The sequence below is a fragment of the Chanodichthys erythropterus genome, chromosome 2 (assembly GCF_024489055.1).
Source record: "Chanodichthys erythropterus isolate Z2021 chromosome 2, ASM2448905v1, whole genome shotgun sequence".
NCBI classification, from domain to species: domain Eukaryota; kingdom Metazoa; phylum Chordata; class Actinopteri; order Cypriniformes; family Xenocyprididae; genus Chanodichthys; species Chanodichthys erythropterus.
This window is the reverse complement of record NC_090222.1, coordinates 25715609-25740000: the sequence shown is the minus strand read 5'-3', so window position 1 is coordinate 25740000 and position 24392 is coordinate 25715609. Positions and strand designations below refer to the sequence as shown.

Here is a 24392-nt window from a genome sequence, read left to right as displayed (position 1 = left end):
AAACATTCATTAATTAATGGACCAGTCTTCTGAGAGGAATAGAACACTCATGAACTTTTCCTGTTGATTGACAGGTGACTGGGCCAGTGAAAGAACTTCCTGTGGCTGTTCCACCCATCCTACACCGAGAGAACATACGTTCTGATAGTGAGTGGTCGTGTGTTTCAAAGCTTTTTGGAAAAACTGTTTAAGTTGTTTAGACATATTATTTATATTCTCTGTCTCTCTTACAAATATATCGTCTGTATATCGCTTACAGAGTTAAAGTGTGAATACTGCTTAAGATTTGCACCAGCCAACCAGTTCAGACGATCCAAGCGCTTCTGTTCCAAAACCTGTGCCAAGAGGTAAAACCAAAATCATCTCATATCATTGATTTATATTTTTTTTAAAAAATAAAATAAAAATAAAAAATATATAGAAAAAAATTAACTAATTATGAATAAACCTGAATTTGTGTATTGTTTTATCGCTGACTTCTGAACCTTTTGATTCAGGTACAATGTCAGCTGCAGTAACCACTACCGTGTTAGTAGGGGTCTTGAGGGTGCAGAACGGCCACCAGGGAGCCCTGCAGCGCAGGACGTTATTGCTAGACGCAGAGGTCCTCGCAGGAGCAGCTCTGAGATCGCCTGTGCTAAAATAGCAGGCAGGCATCTTCCTGTAAAGGTGAGATGATGGACATTGCAGTTTTGGGTCTGTACGATTTTTTTAATTTTTTTTTTAAAGAATTTGATACTTTTATTCAGCAAGTATATGTTGAATTGACCAAAAGTGACAGTAAAGACATTTAAAATTATACAAAAAGTTTTAAAAAATGCTGTTCTTTTGAATTTTCTATTCTTCAAAGAATCCTGAAATAAATGTATCAAGGTTTCCATAAAAATATTAAGCAGCACAACTGTTTTCAGCAATGATAAGAAATGTTTCTTGAACAATAAATTAGCATATTAGAATGATTTCGGAAATATCATGTGACACTTAACACTAGATTAATGATCAGTTTTGCCATCATAGGAATAAACTTTTTCAATTTTAAATGTAATATATTTAAAAATATACTAAAATACAAAAGATAAATTGAAATAATCTCTCACAATATTATTGTTTTTACAGTATTTTTGATCTAGTAAATGCATAAGAGGCAAGCATAAAAGATGTCTTTCAAAAAAGAAAAAAGAAAAATCTTACTGACCCCAAACTTTTGATTAGTAGTGTAGACATTTGTGCGAAGTAACCCAAAGGGAACTGAAATGAAACATTTATGCATTTTACATTTTACAGCTGCTTGGTTTTAAATACGTTTTTCTTTTTTGACATTTTATAACAAAGTATATAAATGTATGGCTTTTTCTATTTCGCAGTGTCGTTCAGAATCTAGTCGTTCCGAGGACATCTCCAGCTGTGAGGAAGAGGAAGACTTCTTCTCACTCTCTCCCAGCTCGTCCTTCTCGTGCCCGAGACCAACCCACTGTGGTCCTCAGTTGGATGACACGGCACCGAGTGACCTCCCAGTGGATGAGAACCACTTCTTATCTGGCAACCCTGCTCGCTGGAGTGTGGAGGAAGTGTGTCAGTTCATTTCTTCTCTTCAAGGTCAGTGTTCTGATGCCACACGTGATGTGTGCTTTGTTTTCTCCTATATATTTACGAAATTGTTTAATGTACTCCTCCATTGTGACATCTCTTGTCAGGTTGTGAGGACTTGGCATCCCAGTTCCTGTCACAGGAGATTGATGGGCAGGCGCTGTTGCTTCTCAAAGAAGAACATCTCATGTCCACTATGAACATCAAACTCGGTCCTGCCCTCAAAATCTGCGCGTCTATCAACAGCCTGAGGGATTGAACGAGGGTCGGAGAGAGAGGAGTTGCAGGATTAGAGCTTTATACTTCCGTCACCAGCCTGAGAAACTGAAACTGATACTGATGGGGTGAAAAGACTTTAGATTTGTCCTAAAGATAATCAAAACAGGGAGGAACGGGAGAGAATGTCATCTGAAGGGTAAAATAAGTGATGCCTTATTAAAGGGATAGTTCACCCAAAATTTTTTGTCATTACTTGCTCACCCTCATGTTGTTTCAAACCGGTACGAGTTTTTTGTGTGTGTGTGTGTGTGTGGTTTTTTTTTTTGAACACACACACACACAAAAAAAGATATTTTAAAGAGTGTTGGTAACAGACAGTTAGCCATTGACTTGCATAGTATTTTTTTCACTACAATGTAAGTCATTGGCTACCGTCAAACTGTTTGATTACCAGCATTCTTTAAAATATCTTCTTTTGTGTTCAACAGAAAAAAAGAAACTCGGTTTGGAACAACTTGAGGGTGAGTAAGTGATGACAACATTTTCTATTTTGGGTGAACTATCACTTTAAAAGCAAATTATTTACCTTACTATTTTTGTTTAGATGTGAAAGCTTGATTATTAATGATATTGTTTTCAACAATGGCTAGATTGTATCTGATTAGTTCTCACTTTAATTTGTCCTGTTTTCAAACACTTTGAGAAAGATATTTGGAAGTGATCCTGAAGGAAAAACAGCACAAATATGATCATGTATAATCTTTACATGACTAAATCGATTTGTTTAGAGATGATAAACAAAATACATCTGTCCTGGGTTTTGAATGTGCTACATATATAATATTAGGGACTTGTTTGAATGGGCATGCGAGTCTTGCATCTGTTTTCTTGCAGTCACTGTAAATGTGTGGTCTTAAAGTCAGTATGTTTGTGTCCTTTTGTGATTGTTGGTTATTTTATACATTAGTAATCAAAGTATGACTGATGGTGACATTAGAGACAGTAATCAATGTTATTCCTGTAGTGTTTTTGACTATCGTGTCAAAGACGTGAATAAGTTGCCTTTCTAAAAATAACAGCATGTTGCCTTTGACAGCTGCATCTTTTTCCAGGGCTTCCCTTCTTTCCCCATATCAGTCATCCGAGCATCATTTCACTACTGTTATTTTTGGCTGATCAGCACTTGACTAAGGGATTGTCGGTTGTCTTCGGTGCACTGTTAAGTTAGAAGTTAATACAATTAGATTCCCATACACTAAATAATTCATCTATATGATGCTCCTGCGGTCACTATGACAACATAAATGGTAATTTCAGCCTTTAGTGATCTCATACTGCAGTTTTCTCTGTTCATTCCTCTTTCACTGCTATTAATGGTTCAGAGACTGTGAGAGATGGAAAATCTGGAGCTATGTTCTTACTACACAGTATTACTGAATGGAAGTAGGTTTTTTTTTTTTTTTTTAAATCACAGACTGAAGGAGTGCTTGTATAACTGATTCTAGAACAACAAATTGTTTCTCTTTTTTCTACAGTAGATGATTGTAGGAAATTTTTCATTTGTATTAAAGATAGCATCATTATTTTTGGGTACAGCTTCATAGACAAGTATTAGTAGCTTTTCTTGAGAGCCATGCAGCACCTGAGCACGTATGATGAGGTAGTGTGATTGTGTATATGAGAGAGAGAGTGCCGGAGAAAGCTGTGTGCTGGTGCTCTAAAAATATGGCTGAGTTTCTTTGTATGCATAAATATGAATAAAGAAGGTGCTGTGACATTCGCATCTCAAGTCTTTATTGTAAAATAGTTTCTCCTGTCTGTTCCAAATATATTGACAGCTTTGTTCAAAGATAATGCACATTTTCTGCTTAGTTCACTTTCAAATTAAAATTTCCTGATAATTTACTCACCCCCATGTTATCCAAGATGTCCATGTCCTTCTCTCTTCAGTCGAAAAGAAATGAAGGTTTTTGATGAAAACATTCCAGGATTATTCTCCTTATAGTGGACTTCAATGTCCTCCAAACGGTTGAAGGACAAAATTAGTTTCAGTGCAGCTTCAAAGCGTTCTACATGATCCCAGATGAGGAACAAGGGTCTTATCTAGAGAAACCATCACTCATTTTCTAAAAAAAAAAAAAAATGTTTTATACATTTTAACCATAAATGCTCATCTTGAACTAGCTCTCCTCTTCTCTATTAGAATTCTGGCAGTGTAGATGCTGCTAATTGTATTACTGCCCTCCACAGGTCAAAGTTTGAACTAAATTGTCATATACAATATGCTAGTGCAAGTATATAACAATTAGTTCAGACTTTCACCTGTGGAGGGCAGTAATGCTTAGCAGTGTCTACACTGCCGGAATTCTAATAGAAAAGAAGAAGAGAGCTAGTTCAAGATGAGCATTTTTGTTAAAACGTATATCATTTTTAATTTTCAAAAAAATGAGCGATGGTTTCTCTAGATAAGACCCTTATTTCTCGTCTGGTATCATTTAAAGCTATTTGAAGCTGCACTGAAACTGTAATTTTGACCATCAACTGTTTGGAGGCCATTGAAGTCCACTATAAGGAGAATAATCCTGGAATGTTTTCATCAAAAACCTTCATTTCTTTTCGACTGAAGAGAGAAAGACATGGACATCTTGGATGACATGGGGGTGAGTAAATTATCAGGAAATTTTAATTTGAAAGTGAACTAATCCTTTAAGTATTTTTAGTGAATCTTTAATGAATATTGTGTAAAAATAACTTGCTATCATTAAATAAATATCTTTAAATGCATGTCTAATGTCAGTCTGTACTATTACAATGATTTTTCAGTGACTATTTCTGCAGGTTACATCGTTTTGCCAGTAGGTGGAAACAGGTGACTAGAAGTGAGTCAAATTTATCATTCACTCAACCGATTCGTTCAAAATAACTGATTCATTCAGCAACTCCTTTCTGTTGAACGCTCGTCGATTACTCATTGGCTTCGTTTTGAAGTATTTTCGTCGGCAGTGTTGTATCTGAAAGTAAGTTACTCAATATTTAACTTTTATTTATTGAACTGTTCTATAAAAGCCATATCACACTCCTAATGTTGGTTTGAATATAAGCATGACTGTTAACAATCTTGCTCATATGATAGTGTCGAACAAGTAGTCAGTTGTTTTCCAGTAACTTCCAGAACTTTGTTATTTATTATGATAGAGTAAAAATGTGCAAATGGACAAGGCTGCATCATTAAACTGGCTCTGGCTTGTTCTGAAAAAAAAAAAAAAGTGGATCTCAATTTTACTTGATCACATCAGTCAAATAATGCTGAATCTTCTCGGTTCATTGCTTTACATTCTAGTTTTCCACAGCATCAGCAGGTTCAAATATCTTATACAATAAAAGAGTCCTTTGATAACAAATACAATCAGAGAATTTGGCAACATTAAAGAAAGTAGGCTTATATTTGTAAGAATTCTTTAAAATGAACATTGAATACTTTTTAACGTTAGTATATACAGTCAGTTCACTCTTTAGGAATCACTGGAGATGTAATCGTACACCACAAACAAAGTAGGGTTTTCATATAGATGTGATGTATTTGTATGAGTTCAGAAAACTGTGTAGTTGTTGGATTCTCCATATCCCGCCTCCTTCAGATACTGTTCAATATTGATTGGCTCAGGCACACGGAGAATACTGCTGTCATTGGCACTCTTCTCTCCAGATTGGAGTTTATGCCTGACTTCAGCCAATGAGGGGCGGTCTTGCTCCTTCCACTGACAGCAGGCTTTGATAATTGAGTAACTGGAGAAAAACAGTAGCAAATTGATATTTTGAATGTACCAGACAAGCACTGTATGCACAGTAAATTAAAATACAATAAATAAATAAATACAGTAATTTCACAAAACAAATCGTTCTAAAGGTGCATTTACAGTGAGTTGGAGCAGTTGTTTGGTTTCTTCAGTGTTTTGGCTCTTTGATGATACTGTAGAAGTTCCTTTGCAGGGATTTCAGCAAAAGGGACCTCACCTGAAATTATGGAAAGAATGTAAAAATAGTATAGACAAAAATGTGAGATTTGTTAATCATTCTGACAGTAAGAGACAGTTGGCTTAAAAGAACCAGACAGCACACTCACCAAGAGTCACCAATTCATACAGCAGCAGCCCAAATGACCAACTGTAAAAAAGAGCAAGAAATTTAGAGATTTGAAGTTAAAAAATATTGAAAGTTGCTTTTCCTCAGAACATGTATTGTGCTTTTTACTTACACATCACTTTTTGGAGTGGCAGGTCTCTTGGCCAAAAGCTCAGGAGCCTCCCACTTTTTTCTTCCAGGATCTTCACTGCGATTAGCACTTTCTGACGTCCTCGCATACAAATCACCCAAACCCCAGAGTTTTGCGGTGCACATCCTGCTGACCAATACGCTACGAGCCTTGATGTTGCAATGGAGAAGATCTTTGCTATGGAGAAAGTCCTACAGAGAAAGAAGAAAGAAAGGTTTTTGTCTAAATGTTTGGATCTGTCCCTGAGATAGTGGTGATAACAACATTGTACTCACCAGTGCAGAGGACACATGTGAGGCCATGGTGTAGATCTTTTTCTCTGTCATCTGATACATGCCATCTGGTCCAACATTATCCTGTTTGAGACAGGGTTATTATCATTAACTAAAACTAAAATCATAAAATGATTACTGAAAATAAAATAAATTCTAAGAAACTATAGTAGTAAATGAATGATACTAAAATAACACTGGTTTGAGAAGATGTATTTACACAGAAGAAAAATTACTTCTATTTTTCTTCTGTTTTTTGTTTTTTTTCAAACACCTTATTTGTAATCGATTGATTAGTCACTGTTTCCTATTTAGCAGCAGACCTGTCAAACAGTATAAAGCAGTGGTTCTCAACTTGTTTTGCTTCAAGACCCATATTTTACATTGCTGTCAAGCATAAACAACAGCCAAAACATGTCAACACGTGAAACAAACCAAATGAATTTGCACCAAAATGCCATGAAGTTTATTTAGATAGCACAACCTTTGAGGTCAACATACAGGAAGCATTTTAAAACTTTTAAAGCATTTTAAAAATTAAAAAATAAAAGAAAGCAAAACTTAAAAGTCGTTAAACCAACTTACAGTGCCCCACACCGAAAAAGATATATATTGTGGCCATAAAATAATTGTTCCCAGATTATCAATTTGTTCCCTCAATTTATTCATGAAATTTAAAGGTGCACTGAAGTGTCTTGGAACGCGCAGCATTATTCAGTGTGTTGACATAATTTCAACTGAAACAGGAAGACAGGGCAGGACATATCGAACAGCTCCACCCATTTTTTAAAACACCCAATAGCGTTTCGTTTATACCACTGCTCGGTAAAAAATCAGTAAAACCTCCGTTTCCATCTAATCTCGAACCATTTCTCCTCTTAATGCCCTCTATATCACTTTAAAGGTCCCGTTTTTCATGTTTTTTTGAAGCTTTGATTGTGTTTATAGTGTGCAATATAACATGTGTTCATGTTTCGCGTGTAAAAAAACACAGTATTTTTCACATAATTTACTTATCTGTATACCGCTGTTTCCACTGTCATAAAAACGGGCTGATGACTTCCTTGTTCTATGAAGTCCCTCCTTCAGAAATACGTAACGAGAATACCAGCGGTTCCTGTGTTGTGATTCGACAGCTCTGAGTGCACCGTGCCCGGAAAAGTCACGCCTCTCACCATAACGTGGAGATGCACGCGCTCAGTGTTATCGTAAACATGTCTTTAATTTTACCCTATCAATTTGAGCCGGAATCAGACCCGGTGATTGGACTGCGGGATGAAAATAACAGCGTTTCGACGACATGGCGACAAACACACTCACTCTAACTCTTGTGTATTCCTGTGGGCGGAGGTTAGTCTAAGGTGACGTCATTAAAAAAGGAAGTAGAGGGATGTAGTCCAAACTGGCCGTTTGATGTAGGCGATTTCTGTTAAATAAAATATCTTGCTTGGCATTGAACTTTGAGCTTTAAAATTTTACAGATTTTATTTATACTCTAATAACAACATTACACACTAACTAAAGTTTGAAACATGGGATCACGAAGAACAGGACCTTTAAAATACAGCATTCTGTGCAGAATTCAAATGGGTCTGATACCTTTTGTGGTCTGAGCCGACTCGCAGTCCACGGATATGATCCACTTTGTGCTCTCGTGTCTCTGGACCAGAGCAGATTGTGCTCGCGCATGTGACACTAATGTGAAAACAGACTTCATTCGCGTCAATGGAAAGCATATTTACACTGTCTGAATCGTTCCCTATTCTCTATATAGTGCATTATGTGCCATTCACCAAGTAGAAAGTAAATGTGTGAACAAATGACCGATTTCAGCCACAGCTTCATCGTCTGTTTATAGTGTAGGATTGGGCGGGACTTCAAATTTTAGAGAGCATTTGATTGGACAGAAGATCTGACGAGAAGCTGAAGTGCGATGTGATGTCATGAAAATCAGTGATCCATTTTAGCGGAAGTGAGAGACTGTAAGTTTTGAATGCTTATATTTCCTAAATGCGAATTTTGTCATTGTTTTGGAACACACCAGCTTATTCATAACCTTAAAGTCTGCGTGAACCGGAAGTTGCAAACAACCTTTCTCCAGTGCTGTGACGTATTTCCAAGTGAAACGGAATATTGAATAGAGGGCAGAGTTTCACTTTAGCACTCCTCCTCTCCATCTCTCGCTCTTAGCAGACTAACCGTTGGAGGGGAGTGGTTTAAGCGATTTCAACCCAAGCTGTCAAAATGATGTAATTAGAGAAGGGGCACCGTTGCAGAGGGGAGAAGCATTTTCAGATTTTAATGAAATATTACGAAGCCAAACAATTTTTTGTGTGGATTGACTTGCACGGATGAATTGTTCACCACAAAACTAGCAATTTGAGCTAACAAAATAAATATTTCATCTGTACTTTAAGGCTAACATTCATACTAAAAGCTAAAAAACTTTTTTTTTTTTTCTGAGGGACTTTAACTAAAACGAGGGAACAAGTAATTATTTATATATCCCACCCCACATGTCATGTGCAGGGCTCCGTACCAATTTAGTTAATTTTTTTATTTGGTTTTACCATTTTTTTCCACCCCGCATGTCATCTGTGGGGTTCCTTATCAATTTATTTGATATTATTTTATGTTCTATATTATTTTTTGCTAATCTGCATTTTCTGAATTCGGATTTCCCCCCCCATTGTCAATGACCCTACTAGACCTGTGGCCTAAAGCTACATACAGTACAGTCCAAAAGTTTGGAACCACTAAGATTTGTAATGTTTTTAAAAGAAGTTTCGTCTGCTCACCAAGGCTACATTTATTTAATTAAAAATACAGTAAAAAAACAGTAATATTGTGAAATATTATTACAATTTAAGATAGCTGTGTACTATTTAAATATATTTGACAAAGTAATTTATTCCTGTGATGCAAAGCTGAATTTTCAGCATCATTACTCCAGTCTTCAGTGTCACATGATCCTTCAGAAATCATTCTAATATGCAGATTTGCTGCTCAAGAAACATTTATGATTATTTTCAATGTTGAAAACAGTTGTGTACTTTTTTTTTTCAGGATTCCTTGATGAATAGAAAGTTCAAAAGAACAGCATTTATCTGAAATACAAAGCTTCTGTAGCATTATACACTACCGTTCAAAAGTTTGGGGTCAGTAAGAATTTTTTTTTTTTTTTTTTTTTAAAGAAATTAAAGAAATGAATACTTTTATTCAGCAAGGATGCATTAAATCAATCAAAAGTGGCAGTAAAGACATTTATAATGTTACAAAAGATTAGATTTCAGATAAACACTGTTCTTTTGAACTTTCTATTCATCAAATAATCCTGAAAAAAAATATTGTACACAAATATTTTGTACAATTGTACACATTAAATGTTTCTTGAACAGCAGATCAGCATATTAGAATGATTTCTGAAGGATCATGTGACACTGGAGTAATGATGCTGAAAATTCAGCTTTGCCATCACAGGAATAAATTACTTTGTCAAATATATTCAAATAGAAAACAGTTATTTTAAATTGTAAAAATATTTCACAATATTACTGTTTTTACTGTACTTTTAATTAAATAAATGTAGCCTTGGTGAGCAGACGAAACTTATTTTAAAAACATTAAAAATCTTAGTGGTTCCAAACTTTTGGACTGGACTGTACCAGTTGAGAACCTCTGCTATAAAACATCCAAGTCCAACCACTCACCTGTCTACACCTCCACAGGAATCCAAGCAGATCTCTGTTCTCCATCTCCTCAATAACAGTAATGAGAGGGACCCGCAGGGATATTACTCCCAGAAGCTCCGGTAAGAAGGGATGAGGCCCTAACTGGGAAAGGAAGGCCGCAAAGCCCAAGAATGACTGATTTTCCTTGTTACTGGCTGAATCTGTATGAGAATGAAAAAAAGGAAAGTGAAACTGGAATTCAAGATCTCAGACATTATGATAATGTCATAAACCACTTGGGCACCTTTAAGTACACGCAGCACCACATTTCTGTTTTCCATACGAGCCCTATAAAGTGAGACGGAGCTGTCTGACTTCAGAGAGTATGATGCTGGGAGAGGAGACACCCCTTTGAAGTTCTCCGGCAGTCGCTGACGTGGAAGTTCCCTGGGCTTTGAGAAGGCTGAAGCTCCGGCCCCAAAAGAGCCTCCGCCATCGATAAAGTCCACATTGTGCGCATTTAATGAGGCATGGTCATGCCTATAGGAGTCTCGAACTTGTGATGTAGGGTTGAACGTCATGTAAGATGTATTGTCCAGTGCTATTGGCTCACCTTCCAGAGCATTTAGACCCAGAGGAGCTATGCAAAAAGAGATAGAAAGAGGGTGAGAGAGATTGTTTAGGTGGGATGTGATGACTCAAAAGTATTAAAAAAGCAGAATAGGATTCTTAAAATATATTATTCATCATATGTCATGTATGTTTACATAAATTAACATATTGAGTATCAAAACCATGCCATTTTGTGCAAACAGTCTCACTGTGTAAAAAAGAGGTGTGCTGAAATGCAGCATCAAATAATTTCCTACGCCCTTGCTACGACACGTAAGCACAGTAGTTTGCATGCAGCATTTACATTTAATTCCTTTATTATGTACAGACATTATATTTTGTTATTAAGAAATATATTCTATTTGTGATCAACTTTTTATTAAATTGTGATATGTAAACATCCATTTTGTTATGCAACAAATGTAACAGTAACATACATATTTCTGCATGTAATAGAAAACAATACAAACTATATACAATTGCCAAAACCTCAGAGAGAAAATGAAGTGTATATATATATATATTTATTTATTTATTTATTTATGCTGCCTGGCCCAAAAAAAAAAGATCACTGTTTATATTTAAATAGGCAAATACTTAGAAGTCTATGACTGGGTCATTATTGCTGTGATTATTATGTTTCTAGCATGTTATATTTTTTTGAACAGTTCTTTTAACGCTAACTGATGGAGTGTGTAGCTTTTCATTTCTTAAACAACCATGTAGGAAGACATATCATGGCCATATTCCACGATGACAATGCCAAGATTGACCAGGTTCGAACTGTGAAAGAAAGGTTAGGAGGGAGCAGGAAGAATCATTTTCGCACATGAATTTGCACCTTAAATTCATTGGAAGTCTTTGGGATGTGCTGGAGTAGACTTTACAGAGTGCTCGACTCTTGCATTGTCAATAAAATATCTTCATGAAAAATTTATGCACCTCTTGATGGAAATGTTGTGATGTTATTTCCACTAAGAGGTGCATCAGTTTTTGTATAAAATATAATAATCACAGCAATAATAATCCAGTCATAGACTCTAAAGTAGTTGCCTATTTAAATCCAAATTGGCCAGGCTGTGTATATGTGTATGTATGTATAAATACACTGCGTTCCAAATTATTATGCAAGTGACATATCAGTAAGATTTCAGTACAGTAAACATTCAGATTTTAGTTTTTCTAAGAAAATGTTTGTTTGTTTATTTATCCATGTCTTTTTAGATAACTGGTATCAATCTCAGACAAAATAATTTGCCAGATCTCGGGAAACTCTACTTAGAGGTTGTTCCACATTATTAAGCAATTCACAGTTCTCATGCAATATGGGGAGGAAGAAAGATCTTTCTGAAGATGAAAAGCATGAAATGGTGCAATGTTGTGCAAAAGGCATGAAAACAACTAATATCGTGTGAAACTGAATGGAGATTATCGAATTAACATAAGATTTGTGAGTGATTTAGAGCACAGTTGATCTCGGTCAGATAAAGGCTTATTAAGGAAAGTTCCTGTCAAAAAATTAATTGTATTAAAAGAGCAGCTATAAAAAAAGCCAGTGTTGAGCAGCAAACAGGTATTTGAAGCTGCTGGTGTCTCTGGAGTCTTGAGAGCCTCACCATGCAGGCTGGCAGTTGCGTGTAAAGATACATTTTTGCCTCTCCAAACCAAACCTCACAAAGAGAAACATCTACAGTGGGTGTAAAAATACATTTTCAAACAGTTTTATTGCCGTGGTGTTTTTTGCAGCATGGGATAGTGCATTGTACAATAGTGCATTGTACTATGCACTATCCTCCTTTTCAGACGATAGCTGAAAATGGCCAGTTATGAACTCACTTCCCAATATTCCAGCCCAAATCATCACCCGCCAGCTCTTTGCTGACGTCACAGTCTTGTTGGAACCATCAACCATCCAGAAATCCATCCATTTAGACCATCCACTGTAGTATGGAATTAGTCAGTGAATAAAACCATTTAAAAATGAGTCTTCATGTATTTCTAAACCCACTGTAAACATTTCTCTTTGTGAGGTTTGGTTTGGAGTGGCTGAAATGCATATTTACGCACAACTGCCAGCATGCAGGGAGAGCTTCTTGAGACTCCAGAGACACCAGCAGCTTCAAATACCTGTTTGCTGCTCAACACTGGCTTTTTTTATAGCTGCTCTTTTAATACAATTAATTTTTTTGACAGGAACTTTCATTAATAAGCCTTTATCTGACCGAGATCTGCTGTACTCCAAATCACTCACAAATCTTATGATAATTCAATAATCTCCATTCAGTTTCACACGATATTAGTTGTTTTCATGCCTTTTGCACAACATTGCACCATTTCATGCTTTTCATCTTCAGAAAGATCTTTCTTCCTCCCCATATTGCATGAGAACTGTGAATTGCTTAATAATGTAGAACAACCTCTAAGTAGGGTTTCCATAGATCTGGCAAATTATTTTGTCTGAGATTGATACCAGTTATCTAAAAAGACATGGATAAATAAACAAACAAACATTTTCTTAGGAAAAACTAAAATCTGAATGTTTATTGTACTGAAATCTTACTGATATGTCACTTGCATAATAATTTGGAACGCAGTGTATATACAGTTTAACCAGCTGCAAAAACAGAAAACTTGGCATGTTGCTTCTTATAGCAGACACTCACCATCAATGCCTTGCAAATTTCTCCTAGTCCTGTTTGTTCGACTGGAGCCAGGCTGCAAGCGATTCACCTTCTCAGGACAGAACCTTAGCAGCAGCAGAAGCACCAGCGTGACCAAGAAAGCCATCAAAAACAGCACTGGTACGATTATCACTTCCTGTTCATACACACGGATCTCTGAGGGAGCAGATCACATGTTGGCAAGGAATATGAGTGAGATGTTTGAAATTGCAGCTTACAGCTTTGGTGACATAGTTATCTAATGGTGATGATGCCTTTGTTTTATCTGACAGACATGGTCTACTCACCACAGAATGTATCTCCAGTTTTACATTCTGAATATGCAGAACTGGTAGAGGCCGCCATCCTGTGCAGAGACAGAATCTGGATTTAAAAGGTTGGAGAGTTTAATTAGCTACCTACGTGTTCATTAAAATAGAGCTGTGTTGCAGGTTGATTTCCAAATGCAGAGAACATTGAAACAATATGCTGTGGGTTTTACAATTTAAAAAATTAAAACCTCCTCAGGATCTCTTATAATGGCAGTATGAAATAGTATGCTGAATTTCTGGGTCAGTGTAACATGATCTGGGTCTTTCTAATCAGCATAAAAAGGCTTTGGGCAGTTGAGACGCATCTTTCTCATCATCAGTGTTCATTCCATGAAAAAAGAGAAGTTGTTTTTTTCCTGGAATAACCACAAAGAGAATGAGGAATAAATACTGTCTCACATGTAAACTTCACTGTACATAAGTGAAATATATGTGTACATGATGATGGTATCTTTTAAGTATATTTTCAAACACTCTACGCTACACAATTGAGTTCTGAGTGCAGTATGAGAGGACCTCATTTGTGAACAAACAATGAACACACCCTATCTATTTTTTTCTACATGTCAGCACAACAACAATTGTGATTGTCATCTGTGATGCTTTAAAAAGTAAATGTGTTCTTTCTAGGCCTATAAGTGTTACTATAGTTGAAGGCCACTGTTTTAGCTCCATCTCTGACACATACACGGAAAAGCCTTTTATTTGGATTATGATGCTCAACCTGTTTGTCTGCATTTTTCCTTAACAAAGACTACACAACGACACGTCATATACATTTAGAAACTCATAAAAGCAAATGAGATATATTGTACATGAATATCTTTACTCAGTAAGTAAAGTAATTAAAAAGTGTATTTTAAATAGTGTTTAAAAAGATACTTTTATACATCAAGGATGCATTCAATTGATCAAAAGTGACATTAAAGACATTTAGAATGTTAGATTTTTAATCCAAATAAATCCTGTTCTATTCAACTTTATATTCATCAAAGAATACTGAAAAAAAAATGTATCAGTTTCCACAAAAATATTAAGCAGCACAACTGTTTTCAACAATAAGAAATGTTCCTTGAACACCAGCATATTAGAATGATTTCTGAAGGATCATGTGATCACGTGGAGTAATGGCTGCTGAAAATTCAGCTTTGCCATCACGTGAATAAATTAATATAATGACACAATATATTAAAATAGAAAAGTTCATTTAAATTGTAATATTCCACATTATTACTGTATTTTTGATCAAATAAATGGAGCCTTGGTGAGGCTTAAAAAACATAAAAAAATTTGTACTCACCCTAAACTTTTAAAAGGTAATGAAATACTCTAGTGCCTTTTGTCCTTCTTTTACATAATTGAGGAATGTTTTGACATCATCAAATTTGTTCTGTGCAATACAAACCAATTTCATCTGACAGCTAATACAACACATATGCCTGCCTTGTAAACACAAGCACTAAATCACGTCTTTCTAAGCCATAAACTATGTGGTCATTTTGTCTGCAGGTCTCTACTGGCCTACCTGCTGGACACTGTGGTTGTAGGTGGTCTTACTCCGTAATATTCAGTTTCAGATTGTCTCTAATCAGATAGTTTTCCATGATGAAAATCATATCCCATTGTTGAATACATCACCACTGTATTCCAAATGTTATGCAGTGTCATCGGTCGCTCTTATTCATCCCCTTCCTCATTTCTAGAGAATTTCCTTACGGTGTACTTTAAGTCTGCTTGTGTTTGTCTAGGTCACACCTTTGTTGGTTGCTTAGCTCCACCCTCCTCACCTGTGCTCCGTCATTTGCTGTTGTTGTTAACACCCTCCTTTACTGGGTTGCTAAAAACATTATTTACCCATCAAAGGGTATATGCCAAGCCCTTTATATATTTAACAGTGTATCATTTTTAGCTGTCTCACCCTGTGAATATACACATATATCTAATGATTAAATGCTCAGACCTCCCCTCTAATTTTATATTAACCTAATCATCTATCATGTAAAGCATATGTGGCATTTTCTTCTTCCTGCATCAAACCAAACTGAAACCTGATTATCCAGCTCCTCGAGTTTTTCTGGAAGAGTCAGACATCCAGACACAACCAGTGTGCATTAAACAGAGTTAAAGAGGACCTGCAGGTTTACCTTTCACTCAGTGTTTATGATTTGGAACAAAAAAGGTTTGTTCAACCATTGCATTCAGTATATGACAGCTGATGGCTTTAACTATGACTTAAAAACAATAAATTTTTACCACTTTTATTCAGGAGTTAGTGAATATACAGAGTATATGGAGAAGTAGTTGTTACACTGTGGCTGTAGGCTTGGTGGGGTGAGGCCCCATCCACTTCTCCCCTGAAAGACAAAAGACATGCAGGGCTGGTGAAATGAAGACACAAAATTTCCTGTAGGTCTGAGTTCAGATATTATTTGTGTACAGGGTGCAAATTACACAGTGTCCTCGATGGCGTTTTATCGCGTGTCTGTCTAGGACACTCTGTTCTTGTGATGGACTGACCACCTGTCCATGGTGTGGTTTTCGGCGCGTCTTTAGACCGAGACGCTGGGATGGGCTCCAGCATCCCCACGACCCAACAAGTGGTGAGGAGAATTATATGGATGGATCGATGTGTTCCTCAATGCTATGTATTAATAAACGCAACACCTGTTTCTCCGAACTTGAGCCTGTCAGTTGTCCACAATTTAATCCATTTCCAGGTCATTACTATGACTGGAAAGTATAGGCCTGGATTAAGCCTACTGCCAAAAAACTAAGCATAACATTCCGTTCTTTACTAGTCTTGCGAGAGGACATTTTTTACTCGTGCAGCAAGTAAAAAAGAGAAGCACGCAAGACCTGATGTGAAACTTAAACTCATAAATACATGAATGAAACACTTGCGCAGCTTACATATGATATATGTGTGTGTGTGAGTGTGTGTAGGCTACTACTGAAAACTCAAACACATGAAATGCTTACAGAAAGCAATGTGAAATGCAGAATGATAGTCTACTTCTAATGTTACTCTTGCAGAATGATAGGCCCTACATCTATTATATTGCGTAGTATACCTTAAAACGCCTAAGCATGCAAACTCTTTATGTAGGCTATCTACATGCAGTAGTCTATACTTATGAAATGCGCTCATGCACATGTACAAACTCCACATGCTCACACACTTTTGACAGTGTAATACATGGAATTTTTTAATATACAGTAGCCTCGTTCGCAAGCATTTGATTTCAGGTGAGTGTACGTGTAAACAGAAGACATTTTACTGTAAATTAGTTTTTCATGAATGATTCTTTCATTTTGAACCAAATCTTTTTTTATTTCTCAGCTTCTATTTTCTGATATGTATAGGCCTATATACAAACCCGTTCCCAAAAAAGTTGGGACACTGTACAAATTGTGAATAAAAAAGGAATGCAATAGTTTACAAATCTCATAAACTTTTATATTTTATTCACAATAGAATATAGATAACACATCAAATGTTGAAAGTGAGACATTTTGAAATGTCATGCCAAATATTGGCTCATTTTGGATTTCATGAGAGCTACACATTCCAAAAAAGTTGGGACAGGTAGCAATAAGAGGCCGGAAAAGTTAAATCTACATATAAGGAACAACTGGAGGACCAATTTGCAACTTATTAGGTCAATTGGCAACATGATTGGGTATAAAAAGAGCCTCTCAGAGTGGCAGTGTCTCTCAGAAGTCAAGATGGGCAGAGGATCACCAATTCCCCCAATGCTGCGGCGAAAAATAGTGGAGCAATATCAGAAAGGAGTTTCTCAGAGAAAAATTGCAATGAGTTTGAAGTTATTATCATCTACAGTGCATAATATCATCCAAAGATTCAGAGAATCTGGAACAATCTCTGTGCGTAAGGCCGGAAAACCATACTGGATGCCCGTGATCTTCGAGCCCTTAGATGGCACTGCATCACGTACAGGAATGCTACAGTAATAGAAATCACAACATGGGCTCAGGAATACTTCCAGAAAACATTGTTGGTGACCACAATCCATCGTGCCATTCGCTGTTGCCGGCTAAAACGCTACATGTCAAAAAAGAAGCCATATCTAAACATGATCCAGAAGCGCATTTGCGGCGTTTTCTCTGGGCCAAGGCTCATTTAAAATGGACTGTGGCAAAGTGGATAACTGTTCTGTGGTCAGATGAATCAAAATTTGAAGTTCTTTTTGGAAAACTGGGACGCCATGTCATCCGGACTAAAGAGGACAAGGACAAACCAAGTTGTTATCAGCACTCAGTTCAGAAGCCTGCATCTCTGATGGTATGGGGTTGCATGAGTGCGTGTGGCATGGGCATCTCACACATCTGGAAAGGCACCATCAATGCTGAAAGGTATATCCAAGTTCTAGAACAACATATGCTCCCATCCAGACGTCGTCTCTTTCAGGGAAGACCTTGCATTTTCCAACATGACAATGCCAGACCACATACTGCATCAATTACAACATCATGGCTGTATAGAAGAAGAATCCGGGTACTAAAATGGCCAGCTTGCAGTCCAGATCTTTCACCCATAGGAAACATTTGGCACATCATAAAGAAGAAGATGCGACAAAGAAGACCTAAGACAGTTGTCCAACTAGAAGCCTGTATTAGACAAGAATGGGACAACATTCCTATTCCTAAACTTGAGGAACTTGTCTCCTCAGTCCCCAGACGTTTGCAGACTGTTATTAAAAGAAGAGGGGATACCACACAGTGGTGAACATGGCCTTGTCCCAACTTTTTTGAGATGTGTTGATGCCATGAAATTTAAAATCAACTTTTTTTGATACATTTTCTCAGTTTAAACATTTGATATGTCATCTATGTTGTATTCTGAATAAAATATTGAAATTTGAAACTTCCACATCATTGCATTCTGTTTTTATTCACAATTTGTACAGTGTCACAACTTTTTTGGAATCGGGTTTGTATTCCAGCATACAAATTCAAATGGTTAAAAATCTAACTGAAGTATTCCCAATCCCATTCATGCGTTTTTAAGTTCAATTTGGTGATCAGGAACAAATAAGTGATAAGTCACGACTTTCTGTTTCACTGGGCTCTAAATATGAAGAAGATTACTATGGAAAAAGACCTGAGAATTGGTTGTTGAGCTGCACAAATCATGAAATAGCTATAAGATATACAATAGTTTAAATGTTGGAATAATCATTTCCACTATCTGGGCAATAATTACAGTAATTAAAAACAATTGCAGATACTTGTTGGGTCTTGGGGTCAAAAAGTCTCTAAAACAATGATCAGACATCACCTATATAACCAAAACTTGTTGGGATAAATGTATTTTTACAATAAAAAAAGCTTTAAATGACATCAAACAGCAATCTCATGCACCTAGTTTGGCAGGTGTTACTTGAACTTTTGTGTTTTATGGTCAGATAAGACCAAAATAAAGCTTTTTGGATAAAATACTGTTTGGGATAGACAGAACAAAGCCATGTAGAAAAGTACCTCATCCTCACTGTAAAGTATGGTGGTGGATGTATAATAAAATCCATCAAGTACCAGCGGATATTAACACCTGACCCTGTCAGAAAGCTCAAACTGTGCCGTGGTTGGATCTTCCAGCATGACAATGATCCAAAGCACATCTCAAAATAAACAACAGAATGTATTGTGTTGTATTGACAATGCAAGAGGTGAGCACTCTGTAAATTCTTCTCCAGCACATCCCAGACTCCTGAAATTTCTTTTTCGGGTAAAGTGGGCCATCCCTTATCCCCCCACCCCCCCCCCCCCCCCCCCAAAAAAAAATCCTGTATACTAATTAGAAATTTAAAAAAAAAAAAATCCTGTATACTAATTAGAAATTAAAAAAAAAAAAGAAAGAAAAAACACACACACATGGTTTGATACATTATCAAACAAACATATTCAACAACATATTTAACAACCCCAAAAACATATAGCCTGTAGGCTGAATAAAATGTACTCAATTCATGTATAAAATTAAAAAAAATGGATTGAACATGCATTGGCATTACATTTTATGAAATCTGAATATCTAAAATAAAACATTTTTAAAATGCTACTGTAACATATGCAACAACGAATAGGCTATAAAAAAACTGAATAAGAGGAACCATATTGTACTTGTAACCCACAAATGTAACAATATTGCAAAAGTAACATTTTAAAAATGTTACTCTTTGCATTTTATTCCCTGCTAACTGTAGTAACAAACAAAACAGGAACTGTCACAATATTTGTTTACATTTTGTGAGCAACCTTATAATTTAGAAATGAAAATCTTTTGTCAATAGGTTTTCTACTTTCCACTTTGAGGGAGTCGTCCTTTGAGGTGTGGCCACAATCATTAGTGTCATATTGCATCAGCCAAAACTATTTTATCACTTAAAGAAAGTGTTTAAGACCATTGTTATACTCTGAAAGTGTAAACCCATTGAGCTTAAACAGCCCACTTTACCTGATTTCACTGAATTACCAGACTCAATGGCAGATAGACAGTGAAAAAAACTGGTTTATTGCATAGTTAGAAAATGAGCACACAGGTATTGAACAGGTTGGGGAGAATGACTGGATAATAATAGAAGTCTTTACTGTGTTGCAGTTGGAAACGTGGATGGTGAATGTGGAGAGCACACACTTCCTGGGATGGTCCAGACAGGAGAGTATATTGGTAAGAGTAGAGGCTTACTGGAGTAGAGAGGGATCGCTGGAGAAATGGAGACATGGAGCAGGTAGAATCGCTAAACAATAGTCTGTAGTCCTTGTTGTAGGATCACTGAATGTGAAGTGTGTGCTCTTATAGTGCTCTTGATGGCTAGTGATTGGTGTCAGGTGCTGGGAAATTTTTATTATTAAATATATAATTATATAATTTAGACTTTAATAACTTACTTTACTATTTCTGTCTCGCTGGCACATATATCTAATCTTTTTGATTGTGTGTGTGTGTGTGCGTGTGTGTGTGCGTGCTGTTGAACTAAAACCATGTGAATTTGCACCACCAAAATTTTATTTAGAACTTGTTGAAATATACAGAATATGGAGAAGTAGTGATCACATTGTGGTTGTGGGTTTGGCAGGATAAGGCCCCATCCACTTCTCCCCTGGAGGACAAAAGAAAGAGAATGATTGGACAATGAACATGATACAGCACAGTAAATAATCGAGAAAATTGTATGGTAAATATAAAAATACAAGATAAATATAATAAAAATATATTTCCATTAATGCACATTTTGGCAAATCCTTAGATTATCACCATTATTAGCATTAGCAACTGATTAGCATATTTAACTGGTTAAAATTAACCAACAAGACAAACACATGATAAAACCTGTGTGATCAAACATGACAGGCCCATTTTTTGTCAACAAATCTTTACTGGGTGAATTTCAAAAACACTGAAGGAAAATTCTAAATTCTTCATTTGGCAGAAAAACAAAAAACAAGATTTAAACTTAATATGTCAGTTTTCATTTTGCAAGTGTAATCTTCATGTGGTACATTACATATATGCTTTTGAATCTTCACTCTGCCAGAGACTTAATGCATAAATGACTAAAACACACTACTTGCCATAAAAAGTAATACATGGCATAGTTTTTTGTTTTGTTTTTAGTCATCATTAACCCAATTACTTAACTCATACGTTATTCAATAAACTGTTTTTTACAATTTAATCTGCAGTCAGTTTGTTCAGGTCATTGTAGTGCTACACATAGACTATGACTGGAAAGTGATATAGGCATAAAATTTCACCAATCAATGCATGAATACCAGCATACTTCACTCATCTTGTGAGAGATAACAGCTTTTTAAATAATTGTATTTATTTTATCATGACAGTAGTTGGAGTAGCCCTTCTAAATATAAAAAGGAAAACATAAATGTTATTAAAATGTAAAAAAAAAGAAAAAGAAAAGATGGCTTAGTCAGACAAGTTGATGGTTAATCGGTTAATCAGTTAACCATCTGATTTCCTTATAGTTACCAATGAAATAAGCCATGAGCTCAAATCTATCAGAACCAAAGAAGACCTCAGCCTTTCCGTTCACATGACACACAATGAATGGAAGACCAAGCACTGCAAAAATGGGGAGAAACTGTGTAAGGATGTTTTATCATATTTTTACAACAAACAAATTTTGGTGTGGAAAAACAAAGGGTGAAGAGATGCAAGTAAAAGCACTGACCTTATTCTCCAGTGCTTCCTGTGTGACACTCTTCAGCTTGTCTTTGATTGGCTGAGATTTGGCGAGGGTCAGAATTTTCTCCACCTCACTGGCCGAGAGACCTGCCTTTAATCCCACCTGTGCAAATCAGAAAGACATTGGAGAACACTGTAATTTACCAGAAAATAGTTTTATTGTCTTCGCTAGATAGATATGACTTTGGTGCTAAAATGTATCATGAAATTTTCTCACGTGTATAATTGTATGGAGTAATAATTTAAAGGGTTAGTTCACCCAAAAATGAAATTTCTGTCTTTAAGTACTCACTCTCATGTTGTCCCAAACCTATAAGACCTTTGTTTGTCTTCGGAACACAAATTAAGATATTTTTGATGAAATTCGAGGGTATCTGATCCACACATAGGCAGCAACATCATTGCACCTTTTGAGGTCCAGAAAGGTATTAAAGACATTGATAAAATAGTAAACGTGACTGCAGTGTTTCATCCTTAATATTAACCTAAATATCTTAATTTGTGTTCCAAAGACAAGTGAAGATCTTATGGGTTTGGGACGACATGATGGTGAGTACTTAATGACAAAAAATCTGGGTAAACTAACCCTTTAATGATTACCATGTGCCATTTATTTCTTTTATTTAGTTTAATTTCTTATTCTTGGATATATGATACCTCAGTGAATGAGGCAGGCTGCATAATGTCCTGATGAGTGCACCACATTCTTCTAAAGAGCTCTCTTGACACCCTCTCCACCAGCACGTCTCCCTTTTTGTCCTTCTCTGCTACAGCTGTCACAAAACGCATCGCATTCAAAGAGTCTGAGATGGCAAGAGAGAAAGGGAGAAAAAGAGAGAATAATATTATTTTTAGAGTGTAATAACAATCTAATTGGACAAGTTAAGTGCCAAAACTTAAGTTTAAATTTGCACAAAATTTAGCATTAGCACTACTGTACGTGCCTTTGTAGGGGCTTCCAATGTCATGGAAAAATATTTTCCCATAAAACAATACAAAAATACAGTGGAAACAGCAAATAATTATTTTTCTTTATGAGAGAAAGAAAACAAGTATGGCTTGCATGGTGCATTATAAATCTGTTATAAAAATTATAAATCATGACTGCCATCATAGAGAAATGTGGCTTGAATACCTTTCTCATAAATGTTTGAAGGTTGAAACATAGGGACCCCGAAGTACTCAGACAGCAGCTTCAGATCTGAGGCCATGTACAGAAGCTTATTAGGGATCAATACCGGAGCCCGGTTACCTAGGGAAAAAACAAACTTGATAAATCTATAAAACATATACAAAGTGTCACATACAGTTGACAAATGTATGTTACAAATTCTTCTTCAGTGGTTAGATTATTGCTCCCAGTAGCTTCACATTTAGTTTTTTTTTGTTTGTATTTTTGTTTTAATGAAGTGATTAAATATAAAAGAGAGCCTACATTTACTGTCTGGAATATCTAAAAAACTATGATGTAGTTGTGATTATTTTGTTTCCCCATTACCTGAGCCATGTAAAACTCCTCGTATATATGCTGGTTTCAGTTCGATGTCGATGTTCCAAACATTTCTATAGCGAAACAGCACCTTAAAACAAAAAAATCAACACTTATATTAAAACATTTTTAGCAGATTGCATTTCAGTTAACTATGTTAATGGCCAAACAAAAAAAAAAAAATTACGCACCTCAAATGCCAGCCAGGAGTAAGGAGATGCAACATCATAGAATAACTCGACCACCTTTCCAGAACTGAACATCTGTAATGAATATGCAAATTATTTTGTGAATTAATTAGAGTGATAATAGCAATAATATAATGTTTAATTAATTGTCTTAAAAGGGGACCTATTATGCAAAATTCACTTTTGCATGGTGTTTGACTATAAATGTGTGTTGCCACCCTATAATGATAAAAATCTACCCACTCCTTTTTTTTAATCCCCATAAATCATAAGCAGTGCCTCAGAACAAGCCGTTTCCAGATCCCTGGCAATATGACGTCACATTAGCCACAGGCCCCGCCCACGAATGTTGACAGACACTGCCGTTTTAACATCGAAGCGCCCTGAGTGAGTTCACAGCGAGTTGTACAGTCCACCATTGCTGCACTGACGAGAATGTCTCCTAAGCGTTTTAGGTGATCTGTAGCTGGATGGATTAATCCACATAGCTCTCTCCATTTAATTCCTAAATCTTAACTTGGTTTTCCAAGAAAATACTCCCTCAATTCTACCGAAATTTATTTATGTCTGCGCAAATCATTTCACACTGGACTGCTTAGTGAACGAATATCAATACAAAGGGACAATACAAAACAGAGGTTATGCTAAAAATGTGTTACTCAAGGATATACAAGTACAAACTGTTCCTGATCCAGTTTACAGTCTCCAGGATACAGCAACAATAAAAGTGAGAGCACGTTATTACAGTTCATCAGAGTTGATTTAACGTTACGGATATAAAGTTTACCAGTTTATTAAGCACCACACGGAAAAGCATAAGGTCTTAATATATTTGTTTACTGTTAGTTGTAACGAGTGTTTCTGT

The 24392-nt window shown here is 36.1% G+C and overlaps 3 protein-coding genes across 9 annotated transcripts in view; 1 reads left to right on the top strand and 2 right to left on the bottom strand.

The window, feature by feature from the left end:
- phc1 (polyhomeotic homolog 1) overlaps positions 1 to 3713 on the top strand; it is a 21292-nt gene extending 17579 nt beyond the window's left edge. For all 5 annotated transcript variants that reach the window (XM_067406326.1, XM_067406316.1, XM_067406335.1 and 2 more), the window contains 5 exons: positions 75 to 147; positions 260 to 347; positions 498 to 669; positions 1365 to 1596; positions 1695 to 3713. In XM_067406326.1, the coding sequence (XP_067262427.1) occupies positions 75 to 147; positions 260 to 347; positions 498 to 669; positions 1365 to 1596; positions 1695 to 1846 (717 nt within the window). In that variant the 3' untranslated portion in view covers positions 1847 to 3713. The remainder of the gene's footprint in view (positions 1 to 74; positions 148 to 259; positions 348 to 497; positions 670 to 1364; positions 1597 to 1694) is intronic.
- A 1414-nt stretch (positions 3714 to 5127) lies between these two features.
- styk1b (serine/threonine/tyrosine kinase 1b) lies at positions 5128 to 15328 on the bottom strand. Of its 2 annotated transcripts, none has more exons than XM_067394536.1 (10): positions 15152 to 15328; positions 13603 to 13678; positions 13298 to 13471; positions 10327 to 10662; positions 10062 to 10243; positions 6355 to 6435; positions 6062 to 6270; positions 5930 to 5970; positions 5724 to 5820; positions 5128 to 5592 (listed from the first exon to the last, which is right to left on the bottom strand). In XM_067394536.1, exons 2-10 carry the CDS (start codon positions 13658 to 13660, stop codon positions 5397 to 5399), a joined length of 1374 nt encoding a protein of 457 aa, XP_067250637.1. In that variant the 5' UTR covers positions 13661 to 13678; positions 15152 to 15328; the 3' UTR covers positions 5128 to 5396. The 2 variants fall into 2 exon arrangements, with proteins under 2 accessions (XP_067250637.1, XP_067250645.1); XM_067394544.1 differs by having other exon boundaries at positions 13603 to 13661.
- Positions 15329 to 15930: 602 nt separating this feature from the next.
- On the bottom strand, positions 15931 to 23602 carry LOC137026897 (glutathione S-transferase kappa 1). Of its 2 annotated transcripts, none has more exons than XM_067394522.1 (7): positions 23531 to 23602; positions 23349 to 23430; positions 22986 to 23102; positions 22508 to 22653; positions 21833 to 21953; positions 21635 to 21727; positions 15931 to 15980 (listed from the first exon to the last, which is right to left on the bottom strand). In XM_067394522.1, the coding sequence occupies exons 1-7, from the start codon at positions 23600 to 23602 to the stop codon at positions 15931 to 15933; spliced, it is 681 nt and encodes a 226-aa protein (XP_067250623.1). The 2 variants fall into 2 exon arrangements, with proteins under 2 accessions (XP_067250623.1, XP_067250614.1); XM_067394513.1 differs by lacking the exon at positions 15931 to 15980 and adding an exon at positions 20698 to 20747.
- Between the last annotated feature and the right edge of the window lie 790 nt (positions 23603 to 24392).

Excerpts from the sequence above, each read along its gene's own strand:
- LOC137026897 (XM_067394522.1), bottom strand. The coding sequence starts at position 23,602 with ATGTTCAGTTCTGGAAAGGTGGTCGAGTTATTCTATGATGTTGCATCT. Across the intron at positions 21,954-22,507 it reads AGCCTGCCTCATTCACTGAG|GTGGGATTAAAGGCAGGTCT; the intron begins GTATCATATATC and ends TGATTTGCACAG. Across the intron at positions 21,728-21,832 it reads AGCACTGGAGAATAAGGTCA|TGCTTGGTCTTCCATTCATT; the intron begins GTGCTTTTACTT and ends CCATTTTTGCAG.
- styk1b (XM_067394536.1), bottom strand. The coding sequence starts at position 13,660 with ATGGCGGCCTCTACCAGTTCTGCATATTCAGAATGTAAAACTGGAGAT. Across the intron at positions 6,436-10,061 it reads TCCTGTGGAGGTGTAGACAG|GATAATGTTGGACCAGATGG; the intron begins GTGAGTGGTTGG and ends TGTCTCAAACAG. Across the intron at positions 6,271-6,354 it reads CACATGTGTCCTCTGCACTG|GACTTTCTCCATAGCAAAGA; the intron begins GTGAGTACAATG and ends CTTTCTCTGTAG.